Genomic DNA, 22,588 nt, shown 5'->3' on the forward strand with positions numbered 1-22,588 from the left:
TTTGGAAACATCAGAGAGATTTTCTCTTGACACTATCTCAGAAGGTGGCCCCTTTAGTGGCCTTTACCTCTGTTAGAGGGGTTTCTGAGTTGGCGGTCTTGTCTTGCAAGCCGCCATGCTTGATCCCCCATAAGGATTAGGTGATGGTGCGCCCGCGACCTTCCCTTCTTCCGAAGGAGGTTTCGGCCTTTCATACTTTAGGCGTGGTACGCGCTTTGCGGGTATACCAGCCTACTACGGCTCCATTTCGGAGCTTCTGACTCTCTTTTGTGTCGGTGTCTGGTCCACAAAAGGGCCTGGCGGTCTCGTCGACCACCATTTCTCGGTGGATCGGGCAGGCCGTCATACAGGCCTATGCTCCTAAGGGCGGGCCCCCCTTTTCCGGTCACGGCACTTTCGACCAGGGCAATTGGTGCTTCCTGGGTTTTTTTTTTTTTTTTTTTCCCGACATCATGCGTCGGTCTCACAGGTGTGCGAGGCGGCGATTTGCTCGTCCGTTCACGCTTTTTCCAGAATTTACATGGTTGCTGTGAGTGCATCTTATGATGTTTTTTTCAGCCGCTAGTTTTTGCCGGCGGCTGTTTAAAGTTGCACCTCCTCCGTTGAGGAGCTCTGCTTGTTTTGGGGTGAAGTTAAAATTGTTTTTACTGATATATTTCCCACCCCTCGTTTTTTGACACTGCTTGGGGACGTCCCACTTGTCAAGATTTAAGGAGCTGTGTCCGTCCATGGACGATAAGAGAAAATAGGATTTTTTGTACTCACCGTAAAATCCTTTTCTCTGAAGTCCATGGACGGACACAGCTCCCACCCCTCCTTTTTAGGTTTGTACTGCTTGTTACGAACTGAGGCTGCAAGCTGCAGTGAGGAGGGTTATGTCTGGAGGGACCGCCCCCTGGGCGGGGCTGTTCAACTCTGTTAATGTAACATGTATTTAACTATTTAACATGTTTCTGCCTAGTCCTCTCCTGTAAACAGGGAACATAACCCACTTGTCAAGATTTAAGGAGCTGTGTCCGTCCATGGACTTCAGAGAAAAGGATTTTACGGTGAGTACAAAAATCCTATTTTTTTCATGGTGAGGGTGTTTTTATTTACTATATATTTTTTTAGTGAATGCGTAACATAGGGTACTATTTATCTGTACTTATTCACTTGGGAAGGCAGATATCTCAGGCCACCTTAGCTTAAGCCCCCCCCCCCTCCCCCCACCGATGCCCAAATTCATTTTAGTAGTCAGAATATGGTAAAATGGCCATTATCTCCATCAATATATGGATACGTTTCTCTGAGAAAGGGTGGGTTGCAAGGTACAGTGGTATGGATCCCAGGGATTTTCATTTAACAAATATGGTCATGACTATATTTGGTCAAGACATCACCCAGGATTCATGGCGCTGTTTACATTCCAAGAACAGACAGAAGCTGTGCTGCTACCTTCTGCAGGGAGAGTAGATCTCTGGAACCAGTGCTCAGACTGTAGATTTCTGAAGCCTCACATGCGTACAGTCCACTAGGAAAGCTGGCACAATGGTATGGATCAGCAAAGAACTCCTTTATTTATGATATGGAGGAAGATACAGCTAGTGAAAATCAATGTTTCAGCCATTACAGCCTTAATCATTATATTCCAGCAGCACTGAAGATCTGTCACATAATTTAGCAGTGGTGCTGCTACCACTGCCAAGTGACAGACTGCCGACTGATGCTTGTTTAACATCACCATTTGGAGGGTTGGGCATGCTAACTGGCCAAATATGGCCTGTTCGTCCACTCATTAACTGCTGATAGGCTGGATTTGAGTCAAACTTTTGATTAACCCAAACCTGAAACTTATCCCTACTGAAGATGTTGACAAGGGGGTAAAGTTAATGAAATGGTTGTTGACTCCAAGTCTGGATGCTCTATTCCAGATTGACAGAAATGGTGCCATATCTTTTATTGAAAATCGTATTACTAAATAATTACATTAGACGTGATGGGAAACAATTAGTTTAATATTTTTTTTAGATTTTGTTAAGACAGCAGAGGTGGAAGCAATTTTGTTTTCCAAATGATAGTGGCTAGATTTTGTAAGGCTTATTTAGGGGTATGGAATTAAAAGTAACCAATAGAAACCCAGCTTGTACCAGTGGAGTAATAACTGCAAAGGGCAGCCTAGGAATATTGGGCGTTGTAGAAAAGGCAGCTCTTATTTCTAATGTTGTACAAATGCAGATGCCAGACATGTGATTGTGTCTTGAGTTTAGAGGCCAGGTTTGCTATATATTCATTGTGACAAGTGTACTTTTGGGTGTTGGTGGCCATAAAGATGTTATGTGTATCAAAGGCTGTGAAATTTCACCTGCATAAATGTATTCCTGAGTATTATCAACCTACAAATGGTATTTGAAGCGGCAAAATAATTTTCCAGTGGGTGTAGTGTATGACAAAAATAGATAATTTGTGTATTGACTACCATGGTACACTGTTAGTCTCCGTTCACACTGGGGCAACTTGTCAGATGACTTGGTCGCCTGACAAGTTGCCCCAGTGTTAACCAAGACTGATGCCGCATACACACGACCGGTTTTCGGGTTCTAAAAAATGTTTTTAAGGGTCTAGAAAAAACGTTTTTTTTAACCCGATCATTAAAAAACCGCCTTGCCTACACACGATCATGAAAAAAAAAATGCTCTAGCAAAGTATCTCTTATTTTTTCAGCCTGTAGGTAATGCCTGAAAACAAACTTCTTCAGCCAAGCCTATCGTACCTCGACATAAAGATATCATTTTTATATTCTCAACTCATCCCCCTAGCAATTTATTAATATTTACGCCCCCTTCCATTTTCTCTTAATAATAATAATAATATATAATCATGAAAGGGTTCAGAAAACTCTTAAAGTGGAACTAAACTCTCTCATTCAACATTACATATTTTTATTCCTTATGCTGCTTGGCATTAGAAAGGTATATTATATTTAATTGTTTTAAAACATTTTGTTTTTACATCCGGATGTGCTTCCTAGCTTCTGGCCTAGGCCAAAATGGTGAGTCTTCATGGGCATTTTTTATTCTTTCATCTGCATGACAGGAAGAGAGGCTTTCTCAGCTAAGCACATCCTCCTGTCTGTAGATACATTTTAGGAAGTAAACCGTCTTTTATGGTAAACCCCAGTTAGGTTACAAACATTTCAGGCTGTAATTTATCAGAAGCAAATAAAATTGTATTTGCAAGGTCGTCCTCAATAATACCTCAATCAATATCTCAATCTGAAACAAATCTGATGCAGAGCCAGTATATTTACCTGATTCTCGAGGGTCCACCAGCGAGCACTAGAAAAACTAGGTCTCTGACTCACTGCAACTACACTTCCAGTGCTTTCATTTTGGAAATAACTGGTAATTGCTTACTTTCAATTTAATTGCAGTGAATCTGGCCACAACTCAAGTGTTGATTTCATTTGGATATGGCTGCAGTATGACCATAGGGATTGGTGATCTAATATAATGCACCAGCAAGTAGAAATGCTGAAAGGGCTTCATAATTTGTATTCCATGCTGAAGACTAAGAATAGTTGCTTTTTAATGTTGTGTTTGACTGGTAAATTTCATTAATGGCTTACCCATAAGAAAATGAGCATCTACCACAGCGTTTAACAGCACAGTTGAAGATTCTCATCAATTCATTAATCTGGGTGCATCAACAGGGTGCTAGGTAACAGGTCAGAACAAACCAAGGAAATATTTTTTCATGCCTCCAGTTTCCTGGCGACTGCTTTCAAAATCTATAGCACACCACAGATGGACACACTTAATTATTTAATTTTGTAAGGTCCAGTAACTACTACAGCTGCTTTTAAGCTTCAATAAAAAGCTGATTTTGTTAATGTGCCTCAGATGAACATCTGAACAAACAACATCTTCTTATGTTTGCAAACCATGTGCCATTTCAGTTTTTATTGTTCGCTGACGTTACACCAGTTTGAGTAAGCATCTCTCTAATTATCTCTCATAAAGTCCATTGAGGGTACAGCCTAAATAATAACCGAGAGACTCTTGCATGCCCCAGTGTATTTTATGGTGCAAAACAACTCGGATGTACTTCTACTGCAAATAAGCAAAAGTCAAATATATAAATCCATAGTGAATTTTGTGTAATTCATTTCCTGATGACCTCATTGAGCATAAGTACAGCTGGATAACAATTAATTCCAACCAAACTCACTTGTTATTCGGTTGTAGACTGCCCCCATACAAATCCTTAGGGTGTTCCCTATTAGAGTAATGATTAGGCATCTCAGTGTAAGGTAACCAAAAGGGATTGTTTTATGATATGTTGTAACATTGCCATTATACTTATTTTGATCCAGCTTTAAAAAAAATCTTGTTTTTGACTACTGACAGCACATATGAGCTGTAAATTCTACCCTTTCCTGAGCAGCTATATGGACACTGAATTTTTCCATATAGATATGAGAGATGATGTAACAATTTTAATTGTTGTAGGATAAATACAAATCTGATCCCTTATTCTAATATATTCAATATGTAACTCCTTTTCTCAAATGCAGGGGTTTATATATAAAGCATAGAACATGGAACATCTCTGGTGAATAATTAATCACTGCCATTTAAAATGCATGGACCAAATGCATCAAATTTCTTTTCACTATAAATGGACCCTTTCAAGTTTTTACCTCTAAACCTCCCTCTACCAATTTACAGCATATCTAGCATTCATTTTTACCATGTTCTCATAGTAAGAATGACAAAGTGTGAACTATGTGCATCATCACAGGGTGATGCTGTGGATATACAAGTAACAGTGTGCCAACGTCCCGGTATTGTTCAGAAGAAATTGTAATAAAGATATGGACTTTGTAGGCACCTGCATATATTTAGTAAAACATTTAAGCTTTTAATTGGATAAAGTTAAAACCATTGTATAAAAACCATAAAATTGAGTGACCTCAAGGGCTCTCATAACACCTCTAATACATATACATATACCACATGTAATGATTTGAAGCACATAGAATGATAAATATCCAATGGTTGGATACGTGGAGAGGTTGAGTCGTAGTCGGAGGTCACTCAGAGAAATGTTGCACGCGTTAATGCGCTTCTTCGGGAGCTTGTGTATGTACGGTAGTTAAAAAGTTGAAATAACATAATGTAGAGATTATGAATAAACACGGGTCAAGAAGGTTGTGTAATTTAAAACTTAATTTTTTTACTAAATATATGCATGTGCCTACAAAGTCCGTGGGCTAGATTCAGATAGGAGATACGATGGCGTATCTCCTGATACGCCGTCGTATCTCTAAGGCCGGCCGGTCGTATCTATGCGACTGATTCAGAGAATCAGTTAAGCATAGATATCCCTAAGATCCGACAGGTGTAACTGTGTTACACCGTCGGATCTTAGGCTGCAATTCCAGGCCGGCCGCTAGGTGGCACTTCCGTATCTTTTACGCGTCGAATATGCAAATGAGGAGTTACGCCAATTCAGAAACGAACGACCGCCCGGTGCTTTTTTTTTACGTCGTTTGCGTTCGACTTTTTCCGGCGTATAGTTACCCCTGCTATATGAGGGGTATGTGTGTCGTATCCTATGTTAAGTATGGCCTTCGTTCCCGCGCCGAGTTTTGAAATTTTTACGTCATTTGCGTAAGTCGTTCGCGAATACGGCCGGATGTAATTTACGTTAACATCGAAACTAATGACGTCCTTGCGACGTCATTTGGAGCAATGCACGCTGGGAAATTTTGTGGACTGCGCATGCGCAGTTCGTTCGGCGCGGGGACGCGCCTGATTTAAATATTATACGCCCCCTACCCGCCAAATTTGAATTCGGGGGATTTACGCTACGCCGCCGCAACTTTACAGGCAAGTGCCCCATGAATAAAGCACTTGCCTCAAAAACTAGCGGCGGCGTAAAGATCTAACGATCCGCTTACAACCCCCTTAACTTGAAAAGGTGGAACTTTTTCCTTTTCAGGCCATAGGCCTGAAAAACAACGTGACAAATCAATTTTGAAAAAGTCGGTTTTGACGCTGCCTGCTCCTTCCAGGGGCCATCTGGCAGCACAAACAAAATATAATTTTTCCATATCTGAGCTGTCGCCTTCAGATAGGCTTTTACTGTTCTCACTACATCGAGAGAATGTAACAACCTTTCTTCCGCAGAACGAGATTGTGGAAAAAAGGAAGCCAGGACAACATCTTGGTTCAGATGAAAACCTGACACTACCTGGGTGCGGGCGCAGCACCCAGGGCCGTTTGAAGGAATTTGGGGGCCCCAAGCAAAATGGACATAGAGGCCCCCCAACCCCCCCTGCACGCGCACACAAAGCCTACAGGAACCGGTGGGCGGCCTCCTACTGGCGGCTCTGGACTGTGAGGGAGGGAGGAGGAGGGGAGAGGGAGGAGGAGGGGAGAGGGAGCCAGGCAGGACACACTCGTGTATTTAGGTTTTGTGCTGCCCTAGGCCTAGGACTCGCGCACCCCTTCCTTTTTAAGACTCGTCCTGTCATTTTCATGGGATGAGGACAGAGGGACAGGGTGGGAGGGGGACAAGGTGGGATGAGCACAGGGGGACAGGGTGGGATGAGCACAGGGGGACAGGGTGGGGTGAGCACAGGGGGACAGGGTGGGGTGAGCACAGGGGGACAGGGTGGGGTGAGCACAGGGTGGGATGGGGACAGGGTGGGATGAGCACAGGGTGGGATGAGGACAGGGTAAGAAGAGCACAGGGTGGGATGGGCACAGGGTGGGATGGGGACAGGGTGGGATGAGCACAGGGTGGGATGAGCACAGGGTGGGATGAGCACAGGGTGGGATGAGCACAGGGTGGGATGGGGACAGGGTGGGATGAGCACAGGGTGGGATGAGCACAGGGTGGGATGAGCACAGGGTGGGATGGGGACAGGGTGGGATGAGCACAGGGTGGGATGAGCACAGGGTGGGATGGGGACAGGGTGGGATGAGCACAGGGTGGGATGGGGACAGGGTGGGATGGGGACAGGGTGGGATGGGGACAGGGTGGGATGAGGACAGGGTGGGATGGGGACAGGGTGGGAAGGGGACAGGGTGGGATGAGGACAGGGTGGGATGGGGACAGGGTGGGATGGGGACAGGGTGGGATGAGGACAGGGTGGGATGGGCACAGGGTGGGATGGGGACAGGGTGGGATGAGGACAGGGTGGGATGGGCACAGGGTGGGATGGGGACAGGGTGGGATGAGCACAGGGTGGGATGAGCACAGGGTGGGATGGGGACAGGGTGGGATGAGCACAGGGTGGGATGGGGACAGGGTGGGATGGGGACAGGGTGGGATGAGCACAGGGTGGGATGGGGACAGGGTGGGATGGGGACAGGGTGGGATGGGCACAGGGTGGGATGAGCACAGGGTGGGATGGGGACAGGGTGGGATGAGCACAGGGTGGGATGGGGACAGGGTGGGATGAGCACAGGGTGGGATGGGGACAGGGTGGGGTGGGGACAGGGTGGGAAGGGGACAGGGTGGGATGAGGACAGGGTGGGATGGGGACAGGGTGGGATGAGCACAGGGTGGGATGAGGACAGGGTGGGATGAGCACAGGGTGGGATGAGGACAGGGTGGGATGGGGACAGGGTGGGATGAGGACAGGGTGGGATGGGCACAGGGTGGGATGGGCACAGGGTGGGATGGGGACAGGGTGGGATGAGCACAGGGTGGGATGAGGACAGGGTGGGATGGGCACAGGGTGGGATGAGGACAGGGTGGGATGGGGACAGGGTGGGATGAGGACAGGGTGGGATGAGGACAGGGTGGGATGAGGACAGGGTGGGATGAGGACAGGGTGGGATGAGGACAGGGTGGGATGAGGACAGGGTGGGATGGGGACAGGGTGGGATGAGCACAGGGTGGGATGGGCACAGGGGAACAGAGCATCTTAATTTGGGGGGGGGGTAGAGGGTGGTATGGGTATATGTGCTGGGGAGTGATTTGAGAGGGAAGATGATATGTGCTAGTGGGGGGGGGGGGATCGGACCCCCCCCCCCCCCCACACACACACACACACTAGCACATATCATCTTCCCTCTCAAATCGGTCCCCAGCACATATCACCATACCACCCTCTCCTCTCCCATCACTTCAATAGTTCACCTCGAATCTGCTTAAGGGGGGCCCCTTACCTCCTGCTTACTGTGCAGCACTCATGTCTCTCCTCGGCTCCTCCTCCTGGCTGTGTACACATTGAGCCATGAGGGGGGGAGGAGCCGAAGTGTGACTGTGTAATGTATTGCAGTCAGTGGAGAGAGGGACGGCTGCACTTTGCGGGGGGCGGAGAAACGCCCCCCCCCGCGAGCCCCCCTCCTCCCGCACGGAGAGCCGCACAGCTGAATCCTGGAGTTCAGTGCAACTGCACGCTTCGGCACTGAACTCCGGGTGGGATGGGGACAGGGTGGGATGAGGACAGGGTGGGATGGGCACAGGGTGGAATGGGGACAGGGTGGGATGAGCACAGGGTGGGATGAGGACAGGGTGGGATGGGGACAGGGTGGGATGGGCACAGGGTGGGATGGGCACAGGGTGGGATGGGGACAGGGTGGGATGAGCACAGGGTGGGATGGGGACAGGGTGGGATGGGCACAGGGGAACAGAGCATCTTAATTTGGGGGGGGGTTAGAGGGTGGTATGGGTATATGTGCTGGGGAGTGATTTGAGAGGGAAGATGATATGTGCTAGTGGGGGGGGTCGGACCCCCCCCCCCACACACACACACACACTAGCACATATCATCTTCCCTCTCAAATCAGTCCCCAGCACATATCACCATACCACCCTCTCCTCTCCCATCACTTCAATAGTTCACCTCGAATCTGCTTAAGGGGGGCCCCTTACCTCCTGCTTACTGTGCAGCACTCGTGTCTCTCCTCGGCTCCTCCTCCTGGCTGTGTACACATTGAGCCATGAGGGGGGGAGGAGCCGAAGTGTGACTGTGTAATGTATTGCAGTCAGTGGAGAGAGGGACGGCTGCACTTTGCGGGGGGCGGAGAAACGCCCCCCCCCGCGAGCCCCCCTCCTCCCGCACGGTGAGCCGCACAGCTGAATCCTGGAGTTCAGTGCAACTGCACGCTTCGGCACTGAACTCCAGGATTCAGCTGTGCGGCTCTCCGTGTGGGAGGAGGGGGGCTCGCGGGGAACCTGTGAACATAGCAGCAGGCAGACAGGCGAGCCAGCTTGGGGGCCCCCCTGTAGCTCGGGGCCCCAAGCAATTGCTTGCCTTGCCTGTCCTGTTGCGACGGGCCTGGCAGCACCACCATGTATCTATGAACAACTAGGTATGGCTCTTTACAAGAAAAAACTGCCAATTCTGATACCCTTCTTGCGGAAATTACGGCAACTAAAAAGACTAATTTCATTGTCAGAAGGACCGAGGAACTATTGTGTATTGGCTCAAAAGGCTGTCTTTGCAAAAACTGACAGAACCAGATTTAAATCCCATGGGCACAAGGGTTTTCTGATTGGCGGAGCCATATGTTTTACACCTTGTATAAAAGCCTTGACCAAGGAATGCGAGCAAGTGGCCTTTGAAAAAAAACACTGACAAGGCCGAAATATGACCCTTGATTGTACTCAAGGCCAGTTTCATTTCTACCCCCCAACTGAAGGAAGGCAAGAATTCTACCTATGACATACTTCCGAGGATGCCATCTTTTGCTCTGACACCAAGAAATATAGGTCCTCCAGACTATATAATAAATGGTCCTGGAGGCTGGCTTCCTTGCATTACTCAGGGTAATTGCCACAGAACCTGAAAGTCCTCGATTCTTTAGAATGTGGGCTTCAATAGCCAAACCATTAAATTGTGTAATTGTAAGGCAGGATGGAACACCGTCCATGAACTCCCAACTGCCATCCTTACGATCTCTGCATACCAGGATCTTCTGGGCCCTGCCAGGGCTACTCGAATTACCAGCTTCCATTCCTCTTTGATTCTGCAAAGAAACTGTGGTAGCAGCTGAACTGGGGGGAGCGCACAAATTATTGAAAACTGATCCCGTAGGGTCATTGACACATCTGCCCCGTACGTGAGTGGATCCCTTGTCTTTGACACACAGTTGTCCAATTTTCAGTTGAACCTGGATGCCAATAGATCTATGTCCGGGGTACCCCATCTTTGGCATATGGGTAGCTCAAGAAATCCACCTGCCAACTCTCCACCGCTGGAATGAAGACTGCAGATATGCAAGGTACATGCTCCTCTGCCCAGGCCAGGGTCAGGTTCAGGGCACCGTGTGCATGAATTACAGCGGCATCTTTTTTTAAGCACCAGATTAGAGCCAGAGGCTTATTAGGCTTAAAAATCGGGTGGGTCAGGTTGCAGAGAACGCGCTCCAATCCCACCCAGGTGTGTTACAACAGTGAAGAATATTCAAACAAGTCGCCACCACTGTGATGACCCGAAGAACGAAAAGCCGCAGGAGAACCGCAGAAGATAGGGAGGCTGCCGAGCAGGGGAAGCCGTTGGTGATGGGGTAAGTGCTACCAACTGACCAACAAGGGTGGGGGGAGGGTAGGTATACTGTTTATTGCTCCCCCCCAAACATTTTTCCACCGCCCACTGACTATTTTCCTATCCTGAGATGCAGAATATTCCCCTTATGTCTGGAACATGTGATGGAATGAGAAATGTGAATGCTTTGTTAAAGGAAGGCTTTACTGTGCTATGAACAGCTTCTCTAAGAGATATGGATTAGGGCAAGTCCTACAACATGAATAGGTATAAAGTCAATGTGATACAATTCTGGATAACTGTTTAGTAACGGAGATCACTCCTCAATAGTTATATATGTTATATATGTTTATATATGTTTTTATTTTATATCAGCATTTACCTTTTTCTATGCATATTGAATTAAGAAACATTCCATGCCAAATCATTATTTGGAAAGTGACACTTTTATATCATATGTGGAAAATAGATTCCTTACCTCCGTGACATTCATAACTTTAATTGCTGCAAGCTGCCCTGTTTTAACATGCCGACCCTGTGCAAATGATAAAACAAAGTTTGATTAGAACCTTGATTTATAACAAATGATCAAAAGAATAGCAGGAGTATGTAATAGAATTCGACTGCAGCCATTTTTACACCTCTTACAGTAGATCTCAGCCACGGAACAAACAAGCTGCAAATTTTCAGACTGAATAGGCTTTGTTCAATTTAAATGTAATTTAAACAATTGGTTTATATGTTTCCATCCGTGATTATGGGTGAAAAATGATGAAATAAAAGCAATTTGTTTAATAGTTAACATATTTTAAACAGGAAAAGGGCAGGATAGATCCTTTCATAATTTGTGTGTTAAATAGTTATTTAATGAATAGATGGCTTTCCCTTATTGCCAAAGTGTTGTTTGTCATATATCTCCTGTGTTTATTGATTGAGGCCTTGCCATAAATGGGATTTTCAGAGCTGCATTAAAATCCTAATCATGACACAAGGAGAAAGATCCAGTTAATTTTCAGTAGTGAGTACAGGGACCTGAGAGTACATCACCAACGTTTCCCGGTAATGAATGCTCTTCTCTGTGATATGGCTTTGTTTTTTTGGCCATTATCTGCATCATTTGATGTAAGTTATCGTTAGTACCTTTTTTCTAGCTGCTAAATTGAAAGCCACTGTCTGGAACGATTCCATTCACAGCTAGCCTTTATCACACAATGGGCTATGGGGAAATGGTCTTCTGTTTTAAAACTTGAGTAAGTAAAGTCATTTTTTTGTTAGTAAAAGGTTAAGTTTCTTTAACCTTATACGGGTGATTTTTTTTTTTAGATTGCTCCCTATTTTCTGTCCTGGGAACACCAAGGGTTTTGTTGTGAGTGGCATGTATATTGATATACACAGTATATCACAAAAGTGAGTACACCCCTCACATTTTTGTAAATATTTTATTATACCTTTTCATGTGACAACACTTAAGAAAATACACTTTGCTACAATTTAAAGTAGTGGGTGTACAACTTGTATAACAGTGTCAATTTGCTGTCCCCTCAAAATATCTCAACACAGCCATTAATGTATAAACCGCTGGCAACAAAAGTGAGTAAACCCCTTAGTAAAAATGTGGAAATTGGGCCTAAAGTGTCAATATTTTGTGTGGCCGCCATTATTACCATTATTTTCCAGGACTGCCTTAAAGGGGTTGTAAAGGTTTGTTTTTTTATTTTCTAAATAGGTTCATTTAAGCTAGTGCATTGTTGGTTCACTTGCCTTTTTCCTTCGCTTTCCCTTCTAAATGTTTTTTTTGTTTTGTTTTCTGTGTCTCAATTTCTCACTTCCTGTTCCTCCTCAGTAAGCTGTTCTGGCTGACTAAACCCCAGCCAGAACGGCTCAGATGATGGGGGCAAGCTTACTGAGGAGAAATAGGAAGTGAGAAATTCAGACAAAGAAAACAAATTTAGAAGGTAAATTGAAGGAAAAGAGAAGTGAACCAACAATGCATTAGCTTAAAGGAACCTATTTAAAAAAAAAAAAAAAACCTTTACAACCACTTTAACACTCATGGGTATGGAGTTCACTAGTTGCCTCTTCCAAGCCTCCATGACGACATCACGGAGCTGGTGGATGTTAGAGACCTTGCGCTCCTCCACTTTCCATTTGAGGATGCCCCACAGATGCTCAATAGGGTTTAGTTCTGGAGACATGCTTGGCTAGTCCATAACCTTTACCCTCAGCTTCTTTAACAAGGCAGTGTTCATCTTGGAGGAGTTTTCAGGGTTGTTATCATGTTGGAATACTGCCCTGCATCCCAGTCTCCAAAGGGAGGGGATCATGCTCTGTTTCAGTATGTCACAGTACATGTTGGCATTCATGGTTCTCTCAATGAACTGCAGCTCCCCAGTGCCGGCAGCACTCATGCAGTCCCAGACCATGACACTCCCCCCACAATGCTTGACTGTAGGCAAAAGACAATTGTCTTTGTACTCCTTCCCTGGTTGCTGCCACACACGCTTGACACCATCTGAATCAAATAAGTTTATCTTGGTCTTATCGGACCACAGGACATAGTTACAGTAATCCATTTCCTTTGTCTGCTTGTCTTCAGCAAACTGTTTGCAGGCTTTATTGTGCATCATCTTTAGAAGCTTCCTTCTGGGATGACAGCCATGCAGACCAATTTGATGCAGTGTGTGGCATATGGTCTGAGCACTCAAAGGCTGACCCCCACCCCTTCAACCTCTGCACAATGCTGGCAACACTCATACGTCGATTTCCCAAAAACAACCTCTGGATGTGATACTGAGCATGTGCACTCAACTTCTTTGGTCAACCATGGTGAGGCCTTTTCTGAGTGAAACCTGTCCTGTTAAATCACTGTATGGTCTTTGCCATCATACTGAAGCTCAGTTTCAGAGTCTTCAGGGAACATTATTACACGAAATTCAGGTTTGTGCTGAGAGTCGAGGTAGATTTAAGGCCCCATACTCACGAGCAAACATGTCTGCTGAAACTGGCCCGCAGGCCAGTTTCAGCAGACATGTTTGGTCGTGTGTGGGCGCGAGCGGGCCGAATTCCAGCAAACATTTGCCCGCCGGGCCTTTTCCCAGCAGACAAATATTCCTGGACTTGTTTTAAAACAGTCCGCTGGAATTCAGCCCGCTCGGACATGTACGGTCGTCAGTACAGACCTACCGTACATGTCCAGGCGCCCGCCGTCCCTCGCATGCGTCGAATGACTTCGACGCATGCGTGGAAGCATTTTAAAGGCGGGCCGCGCACGTCGCCGCGTCATTGTCGCGGCGACACCGCGTCATCGACGCGGCGACACCGCGGACACGCCCCGCGTATTGTTTACGCGCGGACTTCTGTACGATGGTGTGTACAACCATCGTACAGAAGCCCTCTGGCAGACATGTATGGTGAAAACGGTCCGACGGACCGCTTTCACCATACATGTTTGTCCGTGTGTACCCGGCCTAAAACCTAACTGAATATAATTTAGATTGCCATATCACTGTGTATTTTAAACAATTGTCATTTTTTAAATCAAATACTTTTTTATTTTGTTTTATTGACCTTGCATAGTACAAAAAGCAATAAAATGTTGCATTCCATAATAGTGTAACAATAACTTATAATATAATCTTACCATACGTTGTTTAACAAATTGTTTTATGATTTGGTAAACAATACTGCCCATTCTTGAGATATCGTGGAACTAACCTTCCAATTGCAGGGCAGGTATGAGGGTTTAGTGTAGCGTGGGTGATAAGAGCTAATTGAATATTACTTTAATGTTCATTATTTGCTCTTTGCACCATGCTTTTTAAATAAAGGTATTTTTTATGTTTTTTTATGTTCATTTTATATGTATGCTAACACTAGCTTCTCAAATTTCCTAAGTGCTTCCTTGACAATGGTATCAATCCTTTAAACAACACACTTTTTTACGTTGCAGAGAAGCAAATAATAAGAATGACGCCTCTGGTAAATGCCGTAAAATTTATTATTATGAATAATAACTCTTTTTAAGGAAGAACAAAGTGGGACAAAATCTCTCAGGCAGGAAAAGGCGGAATACAAATATGTTTTGATGCTAGCAAGAGAAAAGGAAACGGTGAAAATATCCTGAACTATTAAACATTTTAGGTCTGTTGCACATTGTGTAGATCTCCTCTCATGGGGAGCCAGATGTTGTCTCTTTATGTGCCGAGATTATTTTTTATCTGTCAGAGCTACAAAGTATGCAACAATTGTACCTTGATAGTCATTATGTCACTGCAGCATAAATCATATTGACTACTTGACTTCCCCACAAGTGATTTTATTATAACATACTCTCAACAGATCACGTCATGTGTCCCATTTAATACGTGCTTGACGAGTGCAGTACTGTAACTAAAGTTCAGTAGGAAAGGTCCGGATATAATTGGTTGCTGTACATCCTACAAGTGCGGAAACCAGTGCTAGAATATCAAAATACATTTTGGAAACTCTTTCCTGTGTCTGCTGGTTCACACTCAAATAGAGGAAAAACATATTTCCAAGTGTTAATTCTGATGAGCCTACTTACAGTTTCACCTAAATGGAGAGGCTTTCAAAATCTTGTTGAAGGTTTGGCTAAGCATTAGCCAAAGGAATGGTCAACTTTGCTTCAGGTTCTTTGCAACAAATCGTTCAATGGCATAAACAAGGACAACTGCTATAAAACTACAGCTTTGCTTCTTGAGCATGTTCTACATTATCTGATTGAAATATGATTTCAATGAGTGCAGGTTTTGGGTTATTAAACATTTTCACATCTTACCCTAAATATACTCAAAATGATATAGGGCTTTTGGCTAATGCAATGTTTTACATGGCAATCCGTTAAAGGAGTTCTCTGACCTAAAACTTTTAACCCCCGCTGTGCCCGGGCTGTAAAAAAATAGAAAATAAACTTTCACTTACCTGCCTACGATCCCCCGTTGTTCCGATATCGCCGTCCCGTTCTCCGGTTCCGAGCCCCTTCCGCTTCCTGTGTGTCGGTGACTCATAGTGCGCTCAGCCTATCAGCGGCCGCAGCAATGTCCCGTCGCGGCCACTGATAGGCTGAGCGCACTATGAGTCACAGACACACAGGAAGCGGAAGGGGCCCGGGACCGGAGAACGGGACGGCGATATCGGAACAACGGGGGATCGTAGGCAGGTAAGTGAAAGTTTATTTTCTATTTTTTTACAGCCCGGGCACAGCGGGGGTTAAAAGTTTTAGGTCAGAGAACTCCTTTAAGTGAATCAGAATACCTGAAACAATAAAACATTTTGCCTGGTCCTAGGCATCCTCTGATTAGGGGTTGTGGCCCACAGGAGTTGCTTCACTAGCATTCAATAGAAAAGCTTTTAAAGGGGGTAGCCTACATTAACCACTTCCTGACCAGGCCATTTTTTGTAATGCGGCACTGCGTCGCTTTAACTGACAATTGCCCAGTCGTGCGACACTTTACCCAAATAAAATTGATGTCCTTTTTTTCACACAAATAGAGCTTTCTTTTGGTGGTATTTGACCGCCTCTGCTCTTTTTTTTATTTCTTGCGCTATAAACAAAAAAGACTGACAAGTTTAAATAAAAAACAGTGGGCCAGATTCAGATAGATTAGCGGATCTTTAGATCTGCGTAATCTATCTGATTTACGATCCGACGGCACAATTTTGCAAGGCTAGTGCAGTATTCACAAAGCACTTACCTCGAAACTTGCACCGGCAGATCGTAACTACCCCGGCGGAATTCAACTTCCGCGGCTAGGGGGAGTGTAGTATTTAAATCAGGCGCGTCCCCGCGCCGATTTAAATGCACATGCGCCGCCGGCTAAATTTCCTGGCGTGCATTGCTAACAATGACGTCGCTAGGACGTCGGTGGTTTCGGCGTGAGCGAAAATAGCGTCGCGCCGAATTCTGAATCGACGTACGCAAACAACGTTAAAATGTAAAACTCGGCGCGGGAACGGCGGCCATACTAAACATAGGATACACCGTAGTTACCCCTGCTATAGCAGGGGTAACTATCCGCTGGAAAAAGCCGAACGCAAACAACGTGAAAAAAAAGTGACGGGCGGGTGTTCGTTTCTGAATCGGCGGTTTTCCTAATTTGCATATTCGTCGCGTTAGAAACCGAAGCGACACCTAGCGGCCGGCGGGAGATTGCAGCCTAAGATCCGACGGTGTAAGTTACTTACACCTGTCGGATATAAGGGAAATCTATGCGGAACTGATTCTTATGAATCAGTCGCATAGAACCGACCGTCGGATCTCAGAGATACGACGGCGTATCAGGAGATACACCGTCGTATCTCTTTGTGAATCTGGCCCAGTATGTTTACTTTCTGCTATAATATAAAAAATAAAAATAAATCTAATTTGCTGCATATTTCTTTTTTTAAATCCCAATAAGCGTATATTGATTGATTTGCGCAACAGATGTATCATCTACAAAATAAGGGAAAGATTTATGAACTTTTATTTTTTTTATTGTTTTTACTAGTAATGGCAGCGATCTGCATTTTTTAGCAGGACTGTGACTGTTACGACGGACAAATATGACACTGAGTGACACTTTTTGGTGACCAGTGACATCAATACAGTGATCAGTGCTATAAAAATGCATTAATTACTATATCAATGACACTGGCAGGGAAGGGGCTAACACCAGGGTCGATCAAAGGGTTAACTGTTCCCTAGGGAGGTGCTCTCTAACTGTGTGGGGCAGTGTCACACTGAAGGAAAAGAGAGATCCGTGATTCAGCTTGGCTGAATCACAATATCTCTTTCCTTCCTGACAGATCTGCCATTTGTCTTGTTTACACAGGCAGACGGCTGATCTGTCTCCCCTGTGAATGATCGGCGGGTCACGGAGGCCATCGTGGCCTCCGGACCCGCTGATTGGCTAATGCTGTGTCCAATCAAAGCATCAACGGCGCTCCGGCAGCCCACACGCTCTGCCGAAACAGTGTACACAAAATCACGTACAGATATGTGATTTTGCGCACCCGGGCCGCCCTGCCGCAGTAAATGTACGTGAGGCGGTCTGGAAGCCATTAAGCTGATGAGTAACTTATTGGTGCATACAGATTGTGTAGCGCACCCTCTAAAGAGCCACAGTTAAGCTGGGAGCCCCCAGCCTGCACAGCCAGGCACACTGAATTTTCACAGGCACTCCAGAGACAGAGGACAATGCCCACTTGACTTCAGCAACAACATTTTAGCAACATTTCCCTGAACACAGTCTATATATAGCTTCCTTGACACTCCTCCTGCACTTTACTTGCTTGCTGAATCACTGAAATTAATCTGACAGGCACAGTCAGATTTAGCAACAGTCCTTTTTAGGCAGGAACTCAAAGCCCCTTGTGTAGCAGAACACAGGGATCAGCTTGCAATCTCCCTCCTGTAGCTACTGGTCCCAGCACAACCTCATAAGGCACTGCCGACCCACCTGGCTGCAGCTGCCTCTTTCACTAGCCCTTCAGGCTAACTCCACACAGCAGTCCTGCAGACTGACACCCTCTCTCCAGCCCACCTGACTAACTTTGCAGGAGATCTCCTAGTAGTGTTGCTGTACTCGCACTGTCATCACACTTGCTCCATTGCCTCCAGGAAGGGCTTCCTCCCTGTGTTGTGGCAGGATCCTTCCAGCACCCCAGCCCAATGTCCCCCCTCCCAAGATTAGGGGGAACCCTTGAGGTCCCCCGACAGCATCCACAGCATTACATCTCCATCTTCCACCTAACTGCCCCTGCTGGCATGACATACCTACCTTGCAACTAGCACACTACTAGATACAAGTGTACACTACACTTGTACCAATTAACTCTTACTCTTTCTTCATCCATTTCTACTCTTTTCCTACTATGATATGTGATAGCATGAACAAGAAATTGATGTAAAACTATAACTTTGCCTATTGAGCATGCTCTGCCTTCGTTATCTGGTTGACATATAATTACAATGACTGAAGGTTTGGGTTAATAAAGTGTAACTTCATCTTGTTTGCCCTCCTCCTCCTTACTAATTGACCCTTCATTGTTTTTTTTGGGGGGGGAGGAGAAGCGGGTACCTGGTTTTGACAGGTACCTGCTCCCACTTCCATCCGCAGTCTGTCTTCTTTCTTCTTTTCCTCGCGCTGCCTCCTGGGGGAGTGCTGTCTTCTTGGACCTTGTGTGTGTCATCGCCCATTCACGCATGCGCAGTAGGGAATCGGGCGGTGAAGCCACAAAACTTCACTACCTGATTCCCTCACCGAGGATGGCGGCGGGGCAGCCGAGACCCGAGCGATTGCTCAGCTTCAGCTGCCGGGCATCCTGGACAGGTAAGCGTCCTTATTAAAAGTCAGCAGCTACAGTGTTAGTAGCTGCTAATTTTTATTATTATTTTTTTTTAACTGGACCTCCGCTTTAAGATGGCAGTGCTAGGCACCTGAAGCCCAGTGAAGAACAGACTTGGATGAGGGCAGCACTGGACCCCTGGACAAGAAAGTATACTTATATCAAAATTCAAAAGCTACAGTATTTGTAGCCGCTGACCTTTAATTTTCTGGGGGGAGACTAAAGCTCCTCTTTAAGCAGTTTTACATTTTAGACAAAAATTATTTAAAACCGTCCAGCGCTCAGTCCAAAGAACTTCTTAATTACTGTCATGTAATGATTTCCTTGACGCAGCCCTCCTCAGACTGGGCAATCTTCAATATACCTAATGCATTACTGCATAATCATTTATTAAAAACGCACACCACCCAGCACTGCACACCAAAAGAGAGCCTACATAGATATGTACAATAAAGTTAATGTATATACTGTGAAGTAGTAGTAGTAGTACATGTATTTTATTTCTTGTTTCTTTAGGATCTCCTTTGTATTGAGAGAAGTTTTGTTTGGTGTGCAATGCTAGGTGGTGTGTGTCCTGGTCAAGCCTGTCTAGCCATAGGCATGTATTTTCATTCCTGCCAGTATTATTCCTATCAGTGCTAGCCCCGTCTTGTTATAATGCACTTCTGGCCTGTATTTCCAACCTGCATTTCCACCTTTTCGTTCCGCAGTCTGGACCATGCGTTTCAGCCGCTCATCCCTGACTGTGGATCTGGATTTTTGGCTTCTGGATTACATGGTCAGTGGCCGGTGAGTTACGGTGGGATGCCACTGTTTAGTGTTTGATAACATATGTAAGCTTTTGTACCATCGGTTTAGGCCAGAGCATATGTCCAAATATGTATATTGATGTGATAAAAGGATCATGCATTATATACATACATACATATGTGTTTGTCATGTGTGTTTTCAGTGGTGATGGATCTACAGAATGGCTTTCTCTCTTTCTCTTTTGCTTATTTTGTTGTGCATTGCGTATTTTTTTTTTTGGCTTAGCCATTTAGGGGGGCTGTCACTGGTCATTTATATCACAAAACACCATATATGATGGTACAAATCTATTATGAGAAAAAGGTGAGACTTGAGCTTTAAATCCCCAAATATCAGTATTGTGTGGACTTACAGTACAGTGTACACTTAAAGGTGAAGCTTCCCTGATTACATATGCAATAAATTCCTTAAAAAAATAAAAAAAAAGGAAAAGTCTTCTTCGTAATGCCATGTTTTACATAGTAGGTCTGTAAAACATGGCATTACGAAGAAGACTTTTCCTTTTTTTTTTTTTAAAGGAATTTATTGCATATGTAATCAGGGAAGCTTCACCTTTAAATGTACTCTGTACTGTACATAGTAGGTCTGTACACAAATGCCCCCTCCCATTTTAATAGCACCTGCTTAACCCTAGGAAGGACCCCAGGCAGCTTGGTGGGCTAAATTTTCAACTCTCAGGGTGGAATTTATGGTTTGTTGTAAAGCAAAAAGGAAATTGGGAATCAGTAACTTTAGTAGGTTTTATTTAGCACAATAAACTTAGGAGAGATGGTTAGGTCATGGGATACTCAAAAAAACAGATAGAATAAGATCTCAGATCATCTGGTAACAGTCAAAACAGGTTGTGAGCTTTTAAGCTGAATTTGTAAATCTGTAACAGTAGACCAGTAAAAGCAAACAGATAGTACAGGTACCTTCTAGTACAAGATGCTCCTTACATGAAGCCATCTTCCTGCTCCATTCCTTCTTGATGTACCCCATACATAGGGGTATCCAATCTTTCCAAAGGGCCAGTTTGGTGCCCTTAAGACTTAAGGGGGGGTCAGACTTTTCCCAATGGAAGTAGAAAATGTCCTTTGTCAATGAATGTAACCAATGCCCCATCATTGGTGTCAGTGGGAGGAATAGTGACTTGTATCAGTAGAAGGAATAGTGCTCCATAGTTGGTGCCAGTGGGTGGAATAGTGCCCCAAGGGCCGGATAAATTCAAGCAAAGAGCCACATTTGGCCTTTGGGCCGCAGTTTGGGGTCAACTGCTTTAGACCCTAAGAGGTTCCTCTTCTATCAAAAAAAGACAAATAACCCCTCCCCATGCTTCCCTTAAATATTTATATCCTCCCCCAGCTTTCACTACTGATGATTATGGATGAGCCGAACACCCCCCTGTTCGGTTCGCACCAGAACCTGCGAACACACCAAATGTTCGTGTGAACTTTAGAATTCGGTTAAAGTCTATGGGACTCAAACGTTTGAAATCTAATGTGCTAATGCAAGTTATTTTCTTAAAAAGTGTTTGGGGACCTGGGTCCTGCCCAGGGAACATGTATCAATGCAAAAAAAGTTTTAAAAACTGACGTTTTTTTAGGGAGCAGTGAATTTAATAATGCTTAAAGTGAAACAATAAAAGTGAAATATTCCTTTAAATTTCATACCTGGGGGGGGGGGTGTAAAGTAAGCATGTGAAATAGCGCATGTTTCCCGTACTTAGAACTGTCTCTGCACAAAGTGTCATTTCTGAAAGAAAAAAAGTAATTTAAAAATGACTCGCGGCTATAATGAATTGTCGGCTCCCAGTAATTCAGAGAGACTTCATTCATAAAAAAAAAGCGTGGGGTCCACCCAAATTCAATTAACAGGCCCTTCAGGTCTGGTATGGATATTAAGGGGACCCCCGCCATCAATTTAAAGAAAAAAATGACGTGGTGTTCCCCCCAAATATCCATTCCAGACCCTTCAGGTCTGGTGTGGATTTTAAGGGGATCTCCACCCCAAATAAAAAAAAAATGGCATGGAGTTCCCCCAAAAATTCACATCAGAACCCTTATCAGAGCGCCGCAGAAAAGAGGGGGGGACAGAGAGCGCCCCCCTCTCCTGAACCATACCAGGCCACATGCGCTCAACATGGGGAGGATGTCCCCATGTTGATGGGGACAAGGGCCTCATCCCCGGAACCCTGGCCTGTGGTTGTGGGGGTCTGCGGGCGGGGGGCTTATCAGAATCTGGAAGACCCCTTTAACAAAGGGTACCCCCAGATCCTGGCCCCCACGTCATTTTTTTCTTTAAATTGACGGCGGGGTTCCCCTTATTATCCATACCAGACCTGAAGGGCCTGGTAATTGAATTTGGGGGGACCCCACGCTTTTTTTTTTTTTATGAATGAATTCTCTCTGAATTGCCGGGAGCCGACAATTCATTATAGCCGCGAGTCCGGTTTTAAATGACTATTTTTCCTTCAGAAATTACACTTTGTGCAGAGACAGTTCTAAGCACAGGAAACATGCTCTATTTCACATGCTTACTTTACACCCCCCCCCTCAGGTACGAAATTTAAAGGAATATTTCACTTTTATTGTTTCACTTTAAGCATTATTAAATTCACTGCTCCCGAAAAAACTGAAGTTTTTAAAGCTTTTTTTTGCATTGATACATGCCCCCTGGTGCAGGACCTGGGTCCCCAAACACTTTTTAGGACAATAACTTGCATATTAGCCTTTAAAATTAGCACTTTAGATTTCTCCCATAGACTTTAACAGGGTGTTCCGCGGCTTTTTAAAATTTGCCACGAACACCCTAAATTGTTCGTTGTTCGCCGAACAGGCAATGTTCGAGTCGATCATGAGTTCGACTCGAACTCGAAGCTCATCCCTACTGATGATATATATCTGCTAGTGATTTGCCAAAGAGGTACAAGTATTTGTAATTCTGTAATATTATCTTCTC

The 22,588-nt window shown here is 45.0% G+C and overlaps 1 protein-coding gene across 1 annotated transcript in view; it reads right to left on the bottom strand.

Annotated features, from left to right (window-relative positions):
• Positions 1-22,588, bottom strand: part of NRK (Nik related kinase) — a 297,759-nt gene that overhangs the window by 219,765 nt on the left and 55,406 nt on the right. Inside the window, exon 3 of the mRNA XM_040323823.1 lies at positions 10,968-11,024. Within this exon, the coding sequence (XP_040179757.1) occupies positions 10,968-11,024 (57 nt within the window). The remainder of the gene's footprint in view (positions 1-10,967; positions 11,025-22,588) is intronic.

The sequence above is a fragment of the Rana temporaria genome, chromosome 9 (genome assembly GCF_905171775.1).
Source record: "Rana temporaria chromosome 9, aRanTem1.1, whole genome shotgun sequence".
NCBI lineage: Eukaryota > Metazoa > Chordata > Amphibia > Anura > Ranidae > Rana > Rana temporaria.